This window comes from Trichosurus vulpecula, chromosome 8 (genome assembly GCF_011100635.1).
Source record: "Trichosurus vulpecula isolate mTriVul1 chromosome 8, mTriVul1.pri, whole genome shotgun sequence".
Lineage (NCBI taxonomy): Eukaryota > Metazoa > Chordata > Mammalia > Diprotodontia > Phalangeridae > Trichosurus > Trichosurus vulpecula.
The window spans coordinates 81,697,296-81,712,092 of record NC_050580.1 but is presented as its reverse complement, the minus strand read 5'-3'; the positions used below and the strand labels follow the sequence as shown (position 1 = coordinate 81,712,092).

The 14,797-nt window shown below is 38.4% G+C and overlaps 1 protein-coding gene across 1 annotated transcript in view; it reads left to right on the top strand.

Annotated features, from left to right (window-relative positions):
- The window catches only part of PLCE1 (phospholipase C epsilon 1), a 233,145-nt gene that overhangs the window by 131,307 nt on the left and 87,041 nt on the right, over positions 1 to 14,797 (top strand). Inside the window, 4 exon segments of the mRNA XM_036734522.1 lie at positions 2,039 to 2,277; positions 3,230 to 3,291; positions 3,388 to 3,553; positions 6,484 to 6,591. Coding sequence (XP_036590417.1) covers positions 2,039 to 2,277; positions 3,230 to 3,291; positions 3,388 to 3,553; positions 6,484 to 6,591 — 575 coding nt within the window.

Genomic DNA, 14,797 nt, shown 5'->3' with positions numbered 1-14,797 from the left:
AGTGTCCAAGGGGAGATTCAAACGCAGGTCCCTCCTGACTCCACAGATTCTAGCTCACTACCCACTGGGCTACCTTGCCGTGATCTCAGTGGAAATAGTGAGAAATTCGTTCTTCTTCATCCTCTTTCATAATATATTTTTCTCATATAACAAAGCACTTTGCAGACAGTATTGTCTCTTAACAGCTAAGTCTTTTTTAACCCATTTTAAGCAGGTCCTCTGAGGAACCATTGTATAAGGTCTTTCATAGGACGTAGGAGTTGGAGTCAGGAAGACTTGGGTTCAGATCCCACCTTAGACACTTACTAGCTGTGTAACCTGTAGTGAGTCAGTTACACAATCTTCCTGTGCCTCAGTTTCCTCATTTGTAAAAGTAAAGGTTTGGCACTGATGGCAGGCAGCAAGCATTCATTAGACACTTATTATATGCCAAGTACTGTGCTCATCAAGCAGAGGAAAGAAATACAACAAAAGGAAAGACAGTCCCTGTCCTCAAAGAAGTTGCATTTTAGTAAGAGAAGATAATACACAAAAAGCAGCTGCAAAGGAGGTGGGAGAAGGCGCAGTACCCACATGGGGCCCGTTGTGAAAGTTCAAAGAGCCAGGAAGGGAAGGAAGCATGGCCAGCCTGGACCCCTTCCCAAAATGGAGGTCCCAGGAAGAATTCACCAATGGGAGAAGGTAGACTGCAGGAGTGAAATAATGTTCCAAGATGAGAAGGCAGCTGAGGCATGGACACAAAGTTCACATGGCCTTTTAAAGTCCCTTACAGCTCTGAATTTGTGATCCACCCTGTGATCTTTTGGGGATTGTATTCAGAGCCAAGCGTAGATACCAAATTGAAGATATTATTTTGCTAAATTAGGATTGCTTCACAGTTTCTACAAATTATGTAGCTATTTATACATCATGATTTTTTAACTTGGCCAGTGTTCTTACTGACTTATTTAATTTTCAGTCTACTGTGACCCTCAGATCTTTTTCTCTGAAATCCTCTTGTATAACAGCAGCATGGGAATGTTGTGATTTCTCCCTTGCTGCAAAATATTAAGTTGTGTAGAAATTTAAGCATGTTATCATGGACACAAAGCCATTATGGCCTTGCTTAAAACCAAGGGCTCACTAATGATAGGAGTATAAACAGAACTCACACTCATGAATGTGCTCATTCTTTGCTACTAATAATTTTAGTCATTGATATTTGGTCTTTAAAAAGCATTAAGAAAGCTGGCTTTGCTTGCATTTCCTTTGAGAAGCTTCACTTATCTGGATGATGAACATGAGTTTGGGCCAGGTGATTTCTTTGGTCTCTTCAAGCACCGTGGAAGGGAGGGAGCAAACAAGTGTTTTATTAAGCACCTGCCACGTTCTGTGATTTCATGAAATATGCATAACTACATTTGAATCGCGTATAACACTTCATTTTGATAAGGTAGATAAATTATGAAAGTGAGAAGAACCAATTTTGAGATAGTCTCCACATATTTAACAATATCAGTGGTTTTTGCTAAATCCCAGAGTCTGCGTTCTGCAAACAGATTCTCACACTCAGTTCCTGACTCTTGCTATCCCAGTATTTCCAAGACTCCCTATAGAAGGTAAATCCTTCAAGAGCAGGAAGTGTTCTGCTTTGTTTATCCTCGATTCTCAGTGCTTGGCATATAGTAAGCTTTTAATAAATGTTTGTTGAATTAAGTTGAAAATTTGGACCTGAAACCCTGTAGTTTTTGTAGAATTTTTAGAGGACTAACCCTGTATTCATTTGGTTAACCAGCTAAAAAGCAACATTTTAGTCTAATAATTCTGTGAGTTGGGTCCAAATCACCCTCTCTCACTTATTACCTTGATGACCTCATGTCAATCACTTAACTTGTCTGAATCTCATTTCCTCATCTTTACAATGAGAGGATGAGACAAAATGGTTTCTAAGGTCCCTTCCAGCTCTAAATTCTATCATCTATGAATTCATCTTCTAAACCAGCTTTGTGAAATTCCTTGGGTATTTCTCTTCAGGTTTAATGTGTTGTTTTTATTGTAGATTTGTTAACCAGGAATGTGTCTGATTTGGGCCTGTTCATTAAGAATAGGCAGCAGTTATCGGACAACCAGAGGCAGATATCCGATGCCATCGCTGCTGCTAGTATTGTGACTAACGGTTCTGGAATAGAAAGCACCACGCTCGGTGTCTGTGGGGTTGGCATACTGCAGCTTAATGACTTTTTAGTGAATTGCCAAGGAGAGCACTATACTTATGATGAGATCCTCAGCATTATTCAGGTATGTGTGCTTGAGTCCTTTTTCCCTTGACTCACTAGAGTCTGAGTGTTTTTTTTTTTGAGGATTTTTCAACAATCTTTCTGTTCTTCTCTACAAAGTTCTGCAACTTGGAGGGAAAAATAAAGGACCTCTCAAAGATCAAGCATATGAACATACCTTTCTTTGTTTTACCTATGCTTTGTACAATACCTGGCACATAGTAGGCACTTAAAAGTTGGTTGACTACCTAACCAACCTCTAAGCATCTGACTTAATGACCACAGGTCCAAGAGAATGTCTTAGTCATTGAGTCTTATAAGCACATATACATAGTTAGAAGTGAATTAAAATTCAACCATATTTGTAACTATTAATTCCAGAGTTTGTAGATTAAATTAGCAGGAAGGATCAAAGATTAGCAACCTTACATGAAATAAATTTGGGACTGAGTGTCCATTTCTCTATAATGTGATTTAGTAAAACTCAATGTGATCAGTCCAGACTCATAGCTGTCTTTATCATTGATTGACAGTCAGCAGTGAGGTACAATAGTGTGATGCATTGATTGAGATCAATCAGTCAGTCAATAAGTAATTTTTAAGGACATGCAGTAACTTAAGTGAAAAGTAATAAGGACCTGAACTATAGTGGTAGCTGTGTGAGTGAAGAGAAGAGATCAAAGTATGGCTAAAAATTGGGATTACCATATCTTTCAAAGACTCTGATTTTATTTTTCATTCCTATAGACATAATCTCAGTCTTCTCAGGGTTTTTTAAAGTAGAATGTTAATGCAATTAACACATATAAATTTATTTTCTTTTTATTAAAATCTTATATTTTACAATACTTACGTTTTAAAATTAATTCAAGTTTTTGGTTCAAAAATTCCACCTTGGATGTAGTTCAGCTTTAAAAATCACATTCTGCTTATTCTCCTTGTTCCAAATTACATGGTTTTTATGTCCCCTGCAGAAATTCGAGCCTAGTGTGAGTATGTGTCAGCAAGGTCTAATGTCGTTTGAAGGATTTTCCAGGTAATTGGTTTTCTAATGATTATTTCTTCTTATCTATTAGTTACATGAAGTTTATTTAATTAAATATTCATGGTAAATGTAATTGTTTTGGCCTAGGTTTCTGATGGATAAAGATAATTTTGCTTCACAAAATGATGAATCACTGGAGAATGTTAAAGAATTGCAGTTACCACTCTCCTATTACTACATTGAATCTTCGCACAACACCTACCTCACAGGACACCAGCTTAAAGGAGAGTCCTCAGTGGAGCTGTATAGCCAGGTATACAGAATTCAGCTCAGCTCATGGTCTTCATTATGAGTTTGTTTGTTTGTCTAAACCAAAGCTTATTTAGCCTGACCTTGGATTCTTTAAACATGTTGCATATTCTAAGCCATCGCATGTCAAGCCTAGGGAAACATGTGTGGGAAAACTGCTTATGTGCACAGTTGTTTCCAGTATTTTTCCTGATCTATACTTAAGCTTTATTCTTTAAAAAAAAACGGCATTTGTTTTAGATTCATGGCTTTTAGATACTAGTTTGTCTGCTCTACCCTTCTAAAATTAGACTTTCTCATGGGAAAAATATCTAATAGCTTAGCTAAATGTTAAATAAATCATTATATTATAGTGGCAAAATAAGAAAAGGAACTTTAGTAAAATTTGATTCCAAGAATATTGTTTGTTTTACCTTATAGTTTGTTAGACGACCTATTACTATATTAACTGATTTGAAAAAAAAATTTGTCTAGAGGGGTCTGCTGCCTCAGTCTTGCTGCGTGACCTTCAGGAACTCTCTTCACGTCCACTTCTTTGTGCTCTCCAGGGTACCTTCTAGCTTTAAATTATTTGTGATCTAAGATCTATTCACATAAAGTCATGTCATATAAAATTCTGTATTCCAAACCTGACTTTCCCATTAACTTTCTTTATAAAATTAAAGGCTGTGTTGTCAAAGAGGAAAAAAAAAGTCCTATAACGCCAAACCAGAGCTGATGTGTCCAATTCTATCCCCTACCTCCAGTTGCCTGTAGTAGCAGCCACCAGAACATTGAGCTAACCCCTGGCCCTATGCTGACATTTGCCCTAAGTGTTCAACCCCACAGTTACCAAAGGAAAACAAGGCTACTGCCACACTGTGAATTAATTAAGCAAGCCAGAGTCCCACTTAGCCTGGTAGTAGTACAGGTGGTTGTCATCTATACGATGAAGTGACTACCTCTTCTTGTTTTTCATTTATACTATTACTTCTTCCTCCTTCTCATGAATGTACTGAGGGTTCTCTTCAGACTAGTAGTACCAAATGAAGCAACTATGATAGGCCCCTAAAGAAACCCTGCTCCAGTAGTGTCAGTGGTCAGCTTCTACATTCCCATTCTGTGATTCCTATGTGCCCTGCTTCTGGGCAGGGCTCAGCTAGCACTGGTTGAAGGGAGGCATGTTGTGTCATCTGTGTGCCTGAGGACAGGGTGATTCCTTTACAAGGCATCACTGGTTTGCATGTGAAAGGCCAGGCCTGGTGTAGTAGATATTCATAGGTAAGTAATCTAGAATGCTCTTTCAAGGTTGTCTTTCATTAGCCTCCAAACTAAATTATATTGTTTTGATTTCCTATTTACCTGCCCCTAGCAAAAGCAAAATGGAGGATGGGCAACACCAGTCACACAGGGGTTTGGTGCTTCTTATGTGCTTAATAAAAATCTGTTCTATAAACAGAATGGGAGTGTCGTATTCAGCACTCTACCACAACTTCAGGGTGCATGGATCTACATGTTCCAGGCATACCATTTCCAAAAGCTACTTTTAGCTCTGTGTCTAGGGAAAAGAAAGAAGTGGCTCTCTCCTGTAGCTTTAGTCAGTCAGTGTTTAAGAACTTTGTTGGGTGAAATAAATAGAATAGCAAAAAGCAAGATTTATGTAGACATCAGAATTTCATTGCAATATCTCTGATGATCAACTCTAGCCTTAGGATTAGACTTTTCTTAGCACGGGAAGAGATATCATTGACATTGACCAACGATCCCATTCAAGACAAGCTCATTCTCTAACAAAAAACTGGGGATTTTTTTTCATCATGTCAAAAATATCAAATGTTCTATCACAAATACATTTGTATGAAAGTTGTCGTACCCTTGAACAAATCACAGAGGAGTAGCCGAAGCATTTGCAGCAAAAGCTGTACTTTGTGAGGAGATTTTTACAGTGCATATTCTAGATTCTTCTCCAGGATTGGCTGGCAATGAAGGTAGCTTTGGGCATTACTGTTATTCTCCCTCTGAAATCAATGTGGCTACTTAACAAGCTGAAGAGATTAATTCTATATTTATACTATTTATTATATTCTTTAAGTGAACCAGCCAGGTCAAATTAAATATAAAGTCCTGTACTTTACATTAAATATTGAATTTGAACTCCAAAGATGATTTATTACATAAAGTCACAATATTAACCAACAGTGTGATAGGGCAGCCAAAAAAAGCTTTACTAAGGACTGGCACTATATTGGGAGTCATAGCTTCCCTGTCCTACATAGAGCACATCCAAAGTACTGTTCGATTCTGGTCATCATATTTTAAGAAAGATATTGATATGCTGGAGAGTCTTTAGACAGCAGCCAGGATGGCAAGAACCTTGAGTTCATGCCATATGAGGATCAGCTGAAGGAATTGGAAGTATTTACCCTGGAGAAGGGACCAGCTTAGGGCTTGACAAGTTAAGACCATCTTCAAGAGGATGAAGTCTGGAAGGGTTTGAATCGGATTTGAATGTAGAAGATGGATTAAACTTGTTCTGCTTAACCCCAGAAGGTAGAACCAGAAGCAGTGGGTAGGTAGGGGCTACAAAGAGCTAGATTTAAGTTTGGTATCTGAAAAACTTAAAAAGAATTAGAAGTATACAAAAGCAGAATGAACTGCCTTGAGAGGCATTTAATTCCTACTCATTGAAGATTTTCTAGCTGACTATACGACTGCTTGTCAGGCATGTCAAACTATAGGGAGGAGTCTTCTCCAGGAATGGATTGGGTCAAACGACTGATGAGTTTCCTTCCAGTTCTGAAATTCTGTGATTCTGTGATGTGCTGGGTTCAGGGTTTTATCTTGACTTAAGTTCTCACATGATCTAGTTTGCTCCTCTGTAAAATGAACAGACTGAACTGAACGATGCTGAAGACACCTTCCAGTGCTAAATCCTATGGTTTTATAATCTTATAGGTCCTCTTGCAGGGCTGTCGGAGTGTGGAATTAGACTGTTGGGATGGTGATGATGGAATGCCAATTATTTATCATGGACATACACTCACTACCAAGATTCCCTTCAAGGTAAATTCTTTATCATCATCTTCAAATGAAACCACAAAAAATATCTTCTGTGTACACTATTTTCAAGCATAGTGGTAGCTCTACAAAATACCATCTTTGGTTATTCATTATATAAAAGCATTGATGCAATTTAAAAATTATATGTAAATAACAGCCTACATTCTTAAATACCAGCATTTAAGAATCAGGAATCCTTGTTTCTATTAAATTAGAGAATTACACCAGTCTCTGGCAGGTAGTATGGTAAGACGATTTCAATACATACATATATGAGATCACGCTATAAAATATTAAGTCATTCTATACTCTGTATACCATGCACAAGAAAATCTCTCATCACTTTATAGTTAGATTTCAAATGTAAGGTTTTAGAGTAGTTCGTATAATGTCTTTGCAGACTTTTGTAGAACATTAGGTTACATTATGTATCTATAAGACAAAATTAATCATTTTTAGACCTACTTTGAGTGTGAAGGCTCTGACCAGAGTGCGTGTTTTTTTCCATTATATTAATAATATCTGCCTTAAGATGCTTTTCTTGTATTTTTACATGTGTAGGTCCTAGTTCCATAACTAGTCTTTGAGTGCCCAGAGAGCAAGGATTGTATTGATATCTCTATAAGCACACTGCCTTTGCACATTGTAGGTACTCAGTAGATATTTGTTGATGGGTTAAGCTCAGAAAAATAATAATTCTTTCTTATGGTGTATAAACAGAACTTCTTGCAATTATCACCTAATTTTGAGGAGTCAGAGGATAATAAATGATCCTAGATTTAGATTTGAAAGAAACTTTAGGGGTCATCTGTTCCAACCCCCTAATCTTACAGATGAGAACAGTTTGAGGCCCAGAGAAGTAAAGTGATTCACAACATTCAGATTTTGATTCTGCCCTTTACATCCCTTTGCCTTTCTGAGCCTCAGTTCCCCCCAATAGAAGATGAGGAAACTGGTCTAGATTACCTCTAATGTCAGTTCCCAGCTCCAAATCAGTGATCCTGTGATGCAGTTAAAAAAAGAGAACCAGATCGACCAAGGAGTAAAACTAAAATTTTTTATTAGCCTGGGATAAGGGAGAAGGCTCTTCATAAATAAAGCACCTACTGTTACTGAAGTATACTGCCATCTTGCCTTTTGCCTCTAGTTCACACTCATGAACACTTCCCTGCTCTGCCTTAAGAAGGCTATAGTATATTATAGAATAGAGGTGTCTATTCCAACTTGAGCGTCCAGGTAGGTCATGTATAGTCTTTGGGTAGAGTCTGGGTACCATTCTACCCTTTTACTAGTCAAACACAGTTAGATTTCAGAAAACTTTGGAGCAAAGGTATTTCTCCTTTCCTAAGGGAAAAAGGCTCTAAAAACAAAGCCAGGAGTTGATATCTCCATCACTAAGTTTAGTCTCCAAGCTAATTGCTTGAGGATTCTATTTCTCCAAAGATGAATAATTGGACTCATGCCTGTGCTTACCACATTCATCCCAGCTCACCCTAAGCACATTGACCCATAGTTTACTGTGGCGTTTCTGTATCTGTAATGCAGTGTGTTGCGGTATCCATTTATTCATTTCTATGTGCAGTTATTCTTTTTTTCACAGTGTGAACAGTAGTACCTGTAACACTGAACCAATTGTCAGATTGTTCACAAGGCATAGATTCCAGAACACACGTGAGAATATGTACCTAGGTTCTATCAGTTTACTTACATTCACTAAGAATGAAATAGCCACTCACTAAATTGGGCAGCATGTACAAAAGAGATCTCAATAAGAATATTTTCTTTGCAGATAATCACTGGGTACATTGTACATGCCCTCCCACTTACTGACCACAGGAGTTTCTAAGATGCCCCAACATCCTGGACTTCTACTATTTCCTCCACTATTTTTGCTGGCCTCAAAAGAACCAACAGAAGCAGCTCCATATAATTCTGTGCCAATGCCCCGCTTCCACCCAAAATGTGCATTCATTTTAAAATCAGACAGTTACTGTGCACTTTTCTCAGGTGTTTGGGACTAGTTCTTTACTCATGATAATCCTCTATGCATCTGAACACCTGGGCTAACATTCCTAGAAGAATTTAATCATTTGAGTTTTTCATTGGGGTTCAAAGGTCCCTCCTTTTCAGGTGTGGCACACCTATAAATCAAATTTCCCCCATCATGCCTCTGTAAGCTATAAAATACTGTTCCTAGCTGACATATGATAATATAGGGTGCTTCCCACTTGGTCCTAGAAAATGGAGCTTTCTCTAGATCTGTGATACATAATCCATTCTCTCTCTAGACACTTGTGTGGCATGCTCAGTGCATCTAACCATGGCTATGTCCGATTGTCCATATATCAGCTCTGTTCACTCCCAGAGTATATTCTTCTAGAGTTCAGCCATACTTAGACTTGATTACTTTATTCCTTTCATTCAGGGGTGTGGTACCTACTACAAGAGTGCTTCCTATCTTAGCATTTCCTATTCACAGATTTGTTCATGGGTGGAGAGGGGGGGTGGGGGAACCCTATGGCCTCATGTGGTGGGTTATCATCAATGCAAATGGTGATACTTTAGCCCAGTTTGTTACACTAAATCACACATCTTGTGACATTGTTCTTTAGGGTATGGCTTATCCTACCTATCCGTTCACTCCTTTTCACTCTCTTCTGTTAGATCATCATTTATCTTTCTTTCCCATAAGTATGGGAGTCCTTTAAAGCTTTTTCATGGACCCTCTTTTCTTCTTACTCTTCATTCTCTTCCATAGTGATTTCATCAGCTCCCACGGGTTCAATTATCATCTCTATAAAGATGAAGAATTTACCATCAGTACAGTAGCTGACCTTAATGCTGTGTTTGTCCTCATTGAAGGCATTTGACAACATGGCTGAAAACATCATGCTAAAAAGCTTGGGACCAAGCATACAGCCTTGTTTCACTCCATTGGTGACTGGAAAAGCACGAGAGCATTGTCCATTATCCAGAACTCGGGCAAGCATGCCATCATGAGATTGATGTACAATGCTAATGAACTCCTCCAGGCAACCAAATTTTGATATAATTTTCCGTAAGCCCTAGTGGCTGACAATATCAAAGGCATCGGTCAGATCTACAAATGGTGTGTACAGACCTCTGTTCTGCTCTTGGCATTTCTCCTAGAGTCATTGGCCAGAAAACACCATATTGACCATTCCTCAGCTCTTTCTGAAGCCACACTTGCTCTCAGGTAGATGACCATCTTCCAGGTGAAACATCAGCCTATTAAGGAGGACTCTGGAAAGAATTTTGACAGCAGTGACTAAGAGAGAACCCCCTGTGATTGTCACAAGACAATCCATTTCCTTTACCTTTATAGAGAAGGAGAGTGGAAGCATTCTTGAACTCCTGGGGGATAACCTCCTCTTGCCATATAACCTAGAAAATTTCAGTCAGCTCTTGTATGAGCAATGGACCCCCTACCTTGTAAATCTCAGCTGGAATAGAATCAGCACCAGGTGCTTTGTCACATGAAAGGGATCTAATGGCATTCAAAGCCTCTTCTTTTTCTTGGAACTTTAGCTAGGGAGGGATTGACTAAGTCAAGACCAAAGTGGAGAGAGTATTGGTGCATGATTTTCTGTTTTCAGATGACTGTGCACTCAGTGTAGCCTCTTAAGCTGAAATACAACAAAGTATGGATCAATTCTCTGCCTCTTGTGCTAATTTTGGCCTAACAATTAACACCAAGAAGACACAGATGCTCCATCAGCCAGTACCATACCATCCATATGTGGAACCATAGGTTATGGCAAATGGAGAAGTTATGAATGTTGTGGTTAAGTTCACTTACCCCAGTAGTGTACTCTCCAGGGATGTACACATTGATAATGAGGTTGATGCACACATTGCTAGAGCTAGCTCAGTGTTTGCGAGACTCTGAAGGAAAATGTGGGAGAGAAGAGGTATTTGACTACCAAACTGAAGGTCTACAGAGCTGTGGTGCTGGCCTCATTGTTGTATGCCTGTGGAACCTGAACAGTCTACCAGCGCTATGCCAGGAAACTGAATCACTTCCATTAGAATTGTCTTAGGAAGATTCTGAAGATCACCTGGCAGGATAATATACCAGACACTAAGGTCCTTTCTCAAGCTGAACTACCAAGCATTTAAATTCTGCTTCAGAGAGCACAACTTGCATGGGCCGGTCACATTGTTTGAATGCAAAATGTACACTTGCCAAAAAGACTATTTTATGAAGAACTCACATAGGCAAGTGTTCACATGGTGATCAGAAGAAGCGATATAAGGACACTCTCAAGGTTTCTCTTAAGAACTTTGGAATCCTCTATGAGCAAAGCAGATATAAGGTAGCTCAAAAGAAACATGAGATGCTCAAATTTAGAGAATCCATCCTAAATGTTCACATGGGCTATTTATGTCCAATCTGTGGTAGAACATTGCAAGCTCATATCGGTCTGAACAGCCACAGTTGGACACACTGCAACTTGACTCTAGCATAGTGATGTCATTTTGGTCCTCTTCAAGAATGAAGGACAACAACCAGTCATCTATGAAGATGATTTCCATGTGAGCATAACTAACCATACTCCATGGTGCAGGAGAGAAAAGCACTGAATTTTTAGTCCCACAACCTGAGTTCTAATTCCATACCTGCTAGCCATTACTCATATGATATTAAGCAAGTCATTTAACCTCTCTAGGCCTCAGTTTATTCATCTATAAGTAGGTTGAACTATATGACCCCTAATGTCAATGCCAACTGTAGATTTATGATCCTAATCTCTTTTAACTCCATTCCTACATAATCAGCTTCCTGCTGGACATTTCTATCTAGATATATCTTAGTATGGCCAAGTGAAACCTAACTTCAACCCTCCATATCGAGCTGCCACCAGACAGCTTCATCCCATCCAGATGTCTGACAAGGACGTTGGGACCCAGAAGGAGTGGGCATCCTGCCATTTGCCCCACCTCTGCCCACACATCCCATTCATCTACTCTCACTCCTCTGCTTTTTCTCTTTCTCAGGGAATAGTAATTAGTAACAATCATCTGCAAAATGGATTAGATCTTCTCTGAATCCCTGTAATTCTGAATCATAGAATCCCTTCCCTAGCCATGACCCCTGATTCCCTCTTAGACTTTTGTATTAGTCTTATCGATCAATAGTCAGTATCCAGCTCTGTCCTCTTTCTGTTATACTCTGTGGAACTTTGTTCTGTTTTTTTATTACATTTTCCCCTAAATCCAATCCTCTTTCCATTTTCCCTATTTCTACAGAAAAATCACCAGTTTTTACTTACCCAGGTTCCAAATATAGGAATCATCCTTCACTCTTCCTCACTTTCCATATACAATGAGCTGTCAAGTATTGTTAATTGTCTTCAACATCTTTTGAAATCTCCTCTTCTCTCTACAGTCTTCCAGGCCCTCATGTTGACCCTTGCAGTAGCCTCCTGATTGATTTCCCTGCAAATGGTCCTCTCTAAAATACATCTTCTTCACAGATGTTGAATAAATATTGTCACTCCTCTGCTGTGCTACTTGTAGAAGAAAAAGGACCTTAATATAGTGAGGTAAATGAAAGTAAACAATCTCTCTTCCCTCTCTCCCCAAGGAGGAGACCTCAATTAAATCTACTCTACTAGAGAAGAGCAACCTCAGATTTAAATGAGAATTTTTTAAAAAGGCCCCTTCTTCCTTTCCCTCCTCATACAAAGTTGTCAACTAAGACCTGTTGCTAGAGAAGAGAACTTTAGTGCTCTTAGTAAAGGAAAATGGACAAGTCAAAATCTTAACCCAAGAAAAGGGAGATTCTGACTCAAAGAAATACTCCTGAGGCAAAGGAATGATCTGCACCTTGATTTGATCCTCAGAGTAAGGGATACCTAGAACTCAACTCCTGAGGCCCCACCAACAACAATTAGTAAACAAAAAATAATAATAAAGGATTTTTATGATGCCAGGAATGACCAAGACACAAACCCAGAAGAGAAGAATAACTCAAAAATATCTACAATCAAAATCTCAAAGAAAAAAAACCACCTTGCCCACAAAAACAAATAGAATTCTTTGAAGAAATTATGTGAGAATTTTTTAAAGATATTATAAAAGAAATACAGCTGTTGATGAGAGATTTGGGGAAAGGATCAACAAATTAACAGAAGAGCTACAAAACCTTAGTCTAGTAATGAAGTCCCTAAAAACTAGAATGGACCAAATACAAGTTAATGACTTCAGGAGACAGAATTCTTTTTTTTTTCTTTTTTTTAAATTTATTTATTTATTTTTAGTTTACCACACACAGTTCTTCATAATTTTGAGTTCCAGATTTTCTCCCCTCCCTCCCCCCTCCCTCCCCAAGACAGCATGGAATCTCATATAACTATCACGTATTGCTTCGCATTGAATTAATTTATACACTAGTCAAGTTGTGGAGAAGAATTATGACCAATGGAATGAATCATGAGAAAGAAGAAACAGAACCAAAAAAAAAAAAAAAACCCAAAAACAAAAGAGAAGCAAAAAAGGCGAGCATGTAGCGCGCCTCAATCTGTATTCAAACTTCACAGTTCTTTTCTCTGGATGAAGATAGCATTCTCCATCGTGAGTCCCCTGGAGTTGTCCTTGCACCTTAGGTTGCTGAGAAGAGCGAAGTATGTCAGGGTTGGTCCTCACAGAATCCATATATCTGTGGTGTGCACAACGTTCTCCTGACTCTGCTCCGCTCACTCAGCGTTATGTCGTGTAGGTTTTTCCAGGTTGTTACGAAGTCTGCATCATCCCCATTTCTTATGGCACAATAGTATTCCATCACCTTCATATACCACAGCTTGTTCAGCCATTCCCCAATTGATGGGCATCCCTTTGATTTCCAATTCTTGGCTACCGCAAAAAGAGCCGCTATAAATATCCTTGTACATATGGGTCCTTTTCCCGCTTGTGTGATTTCTTTGGGATACAACCCTAGAAGTGGTATTGCTGGGTCAAAGGGTATGAACATTTTTATAGCAGGAGACAGAATTCTTAAAACAAAGTCAAAAGATTGAGAAAATAGAGGAAAGTAAAAGATATCATATCAAAATTAACTGACATTAGAAAGAAATAATAATGATAGCTAACGTTTATATTGCATTTACTATGTGCCAGGCAGAGTGCTAAGTACTCTACAATTATTATCTCATTTGATTCCCACAACAATCCTTTGAGTAAGGCACTATTATCATCCTCATTTTGCAGATGACAAAACATGAGGCTATCCAGTTAAATGATTTGCCCAGGGTCACACAGCTTGTAAGCATCTGAGGCCAGATTTGAGCTTAGGCCTTCCTATGTCCGGGTTATGCTTTCTATCCAGTGTGCCACTTTGCTGGCACAAATCAAGGAGAGATGACATAAGAGTTATAAGTGTGCCTAAAATACATGACCAAAAAAAGATCTTGACATTATATTTCAAGAAAGTATTCAAGAAAATTGCTCAGATATATTAGAACAAGGGGATAATGTGACAGTAGAAAGAGCACACTGATCATCTCCTCAAAGAAACCTCAAAATGAAAACTCCCAGGAATGTCATTGCAAAAATACATAGTTCCAAGATGTAAAAAAAAAAAGTGCTTGAAGCAGTCAGAAATAAGAACTTTAAATATTGAGGAACCGCAATCAGAACTGTAAGGTTTATCAGCCATCACAATAAAGAACTTGAGATGATAGGAGGAGATGTTCCAGAAGGTAGTAGATAAAGGCCTACAAACAAGCATGCTTTCCCAGCAAAATTGAGAATAATCTTGGAAGGAAAAAGATGGATCTTCAATGAAACAGAGAACTTCCAAACATTCTTGATGAATAAACCAACACTAAAAAGGAACTTTGAATTTGTATACAAATGTAATACGTAAGAGAAAAATTGAAAGGTATGTACAAGTAAACAATCAGAAGGCACTTTATTAGAATGAAGTGTTTACTTTCCAATGGAAAGGAGAAAGTTAAAAGGATCTTTCAGAATCCTAATTGTCAAAAGTGATCATGGAGGATGTAGATTAAGATAGAAGACCTATAAGTCGTTTTATGTTTGAAAATGCTGTTTAAAAAAGAAAGAAAAGGGAGGGGGGAAAGGATACCTTAGAAGATAATGGGAAGAAAGATGGAGAAACTTGTTAACACAACTAGACATGTTAACATAACTAGAGAGCGAAAGTAAAACTATATACAAATATGGA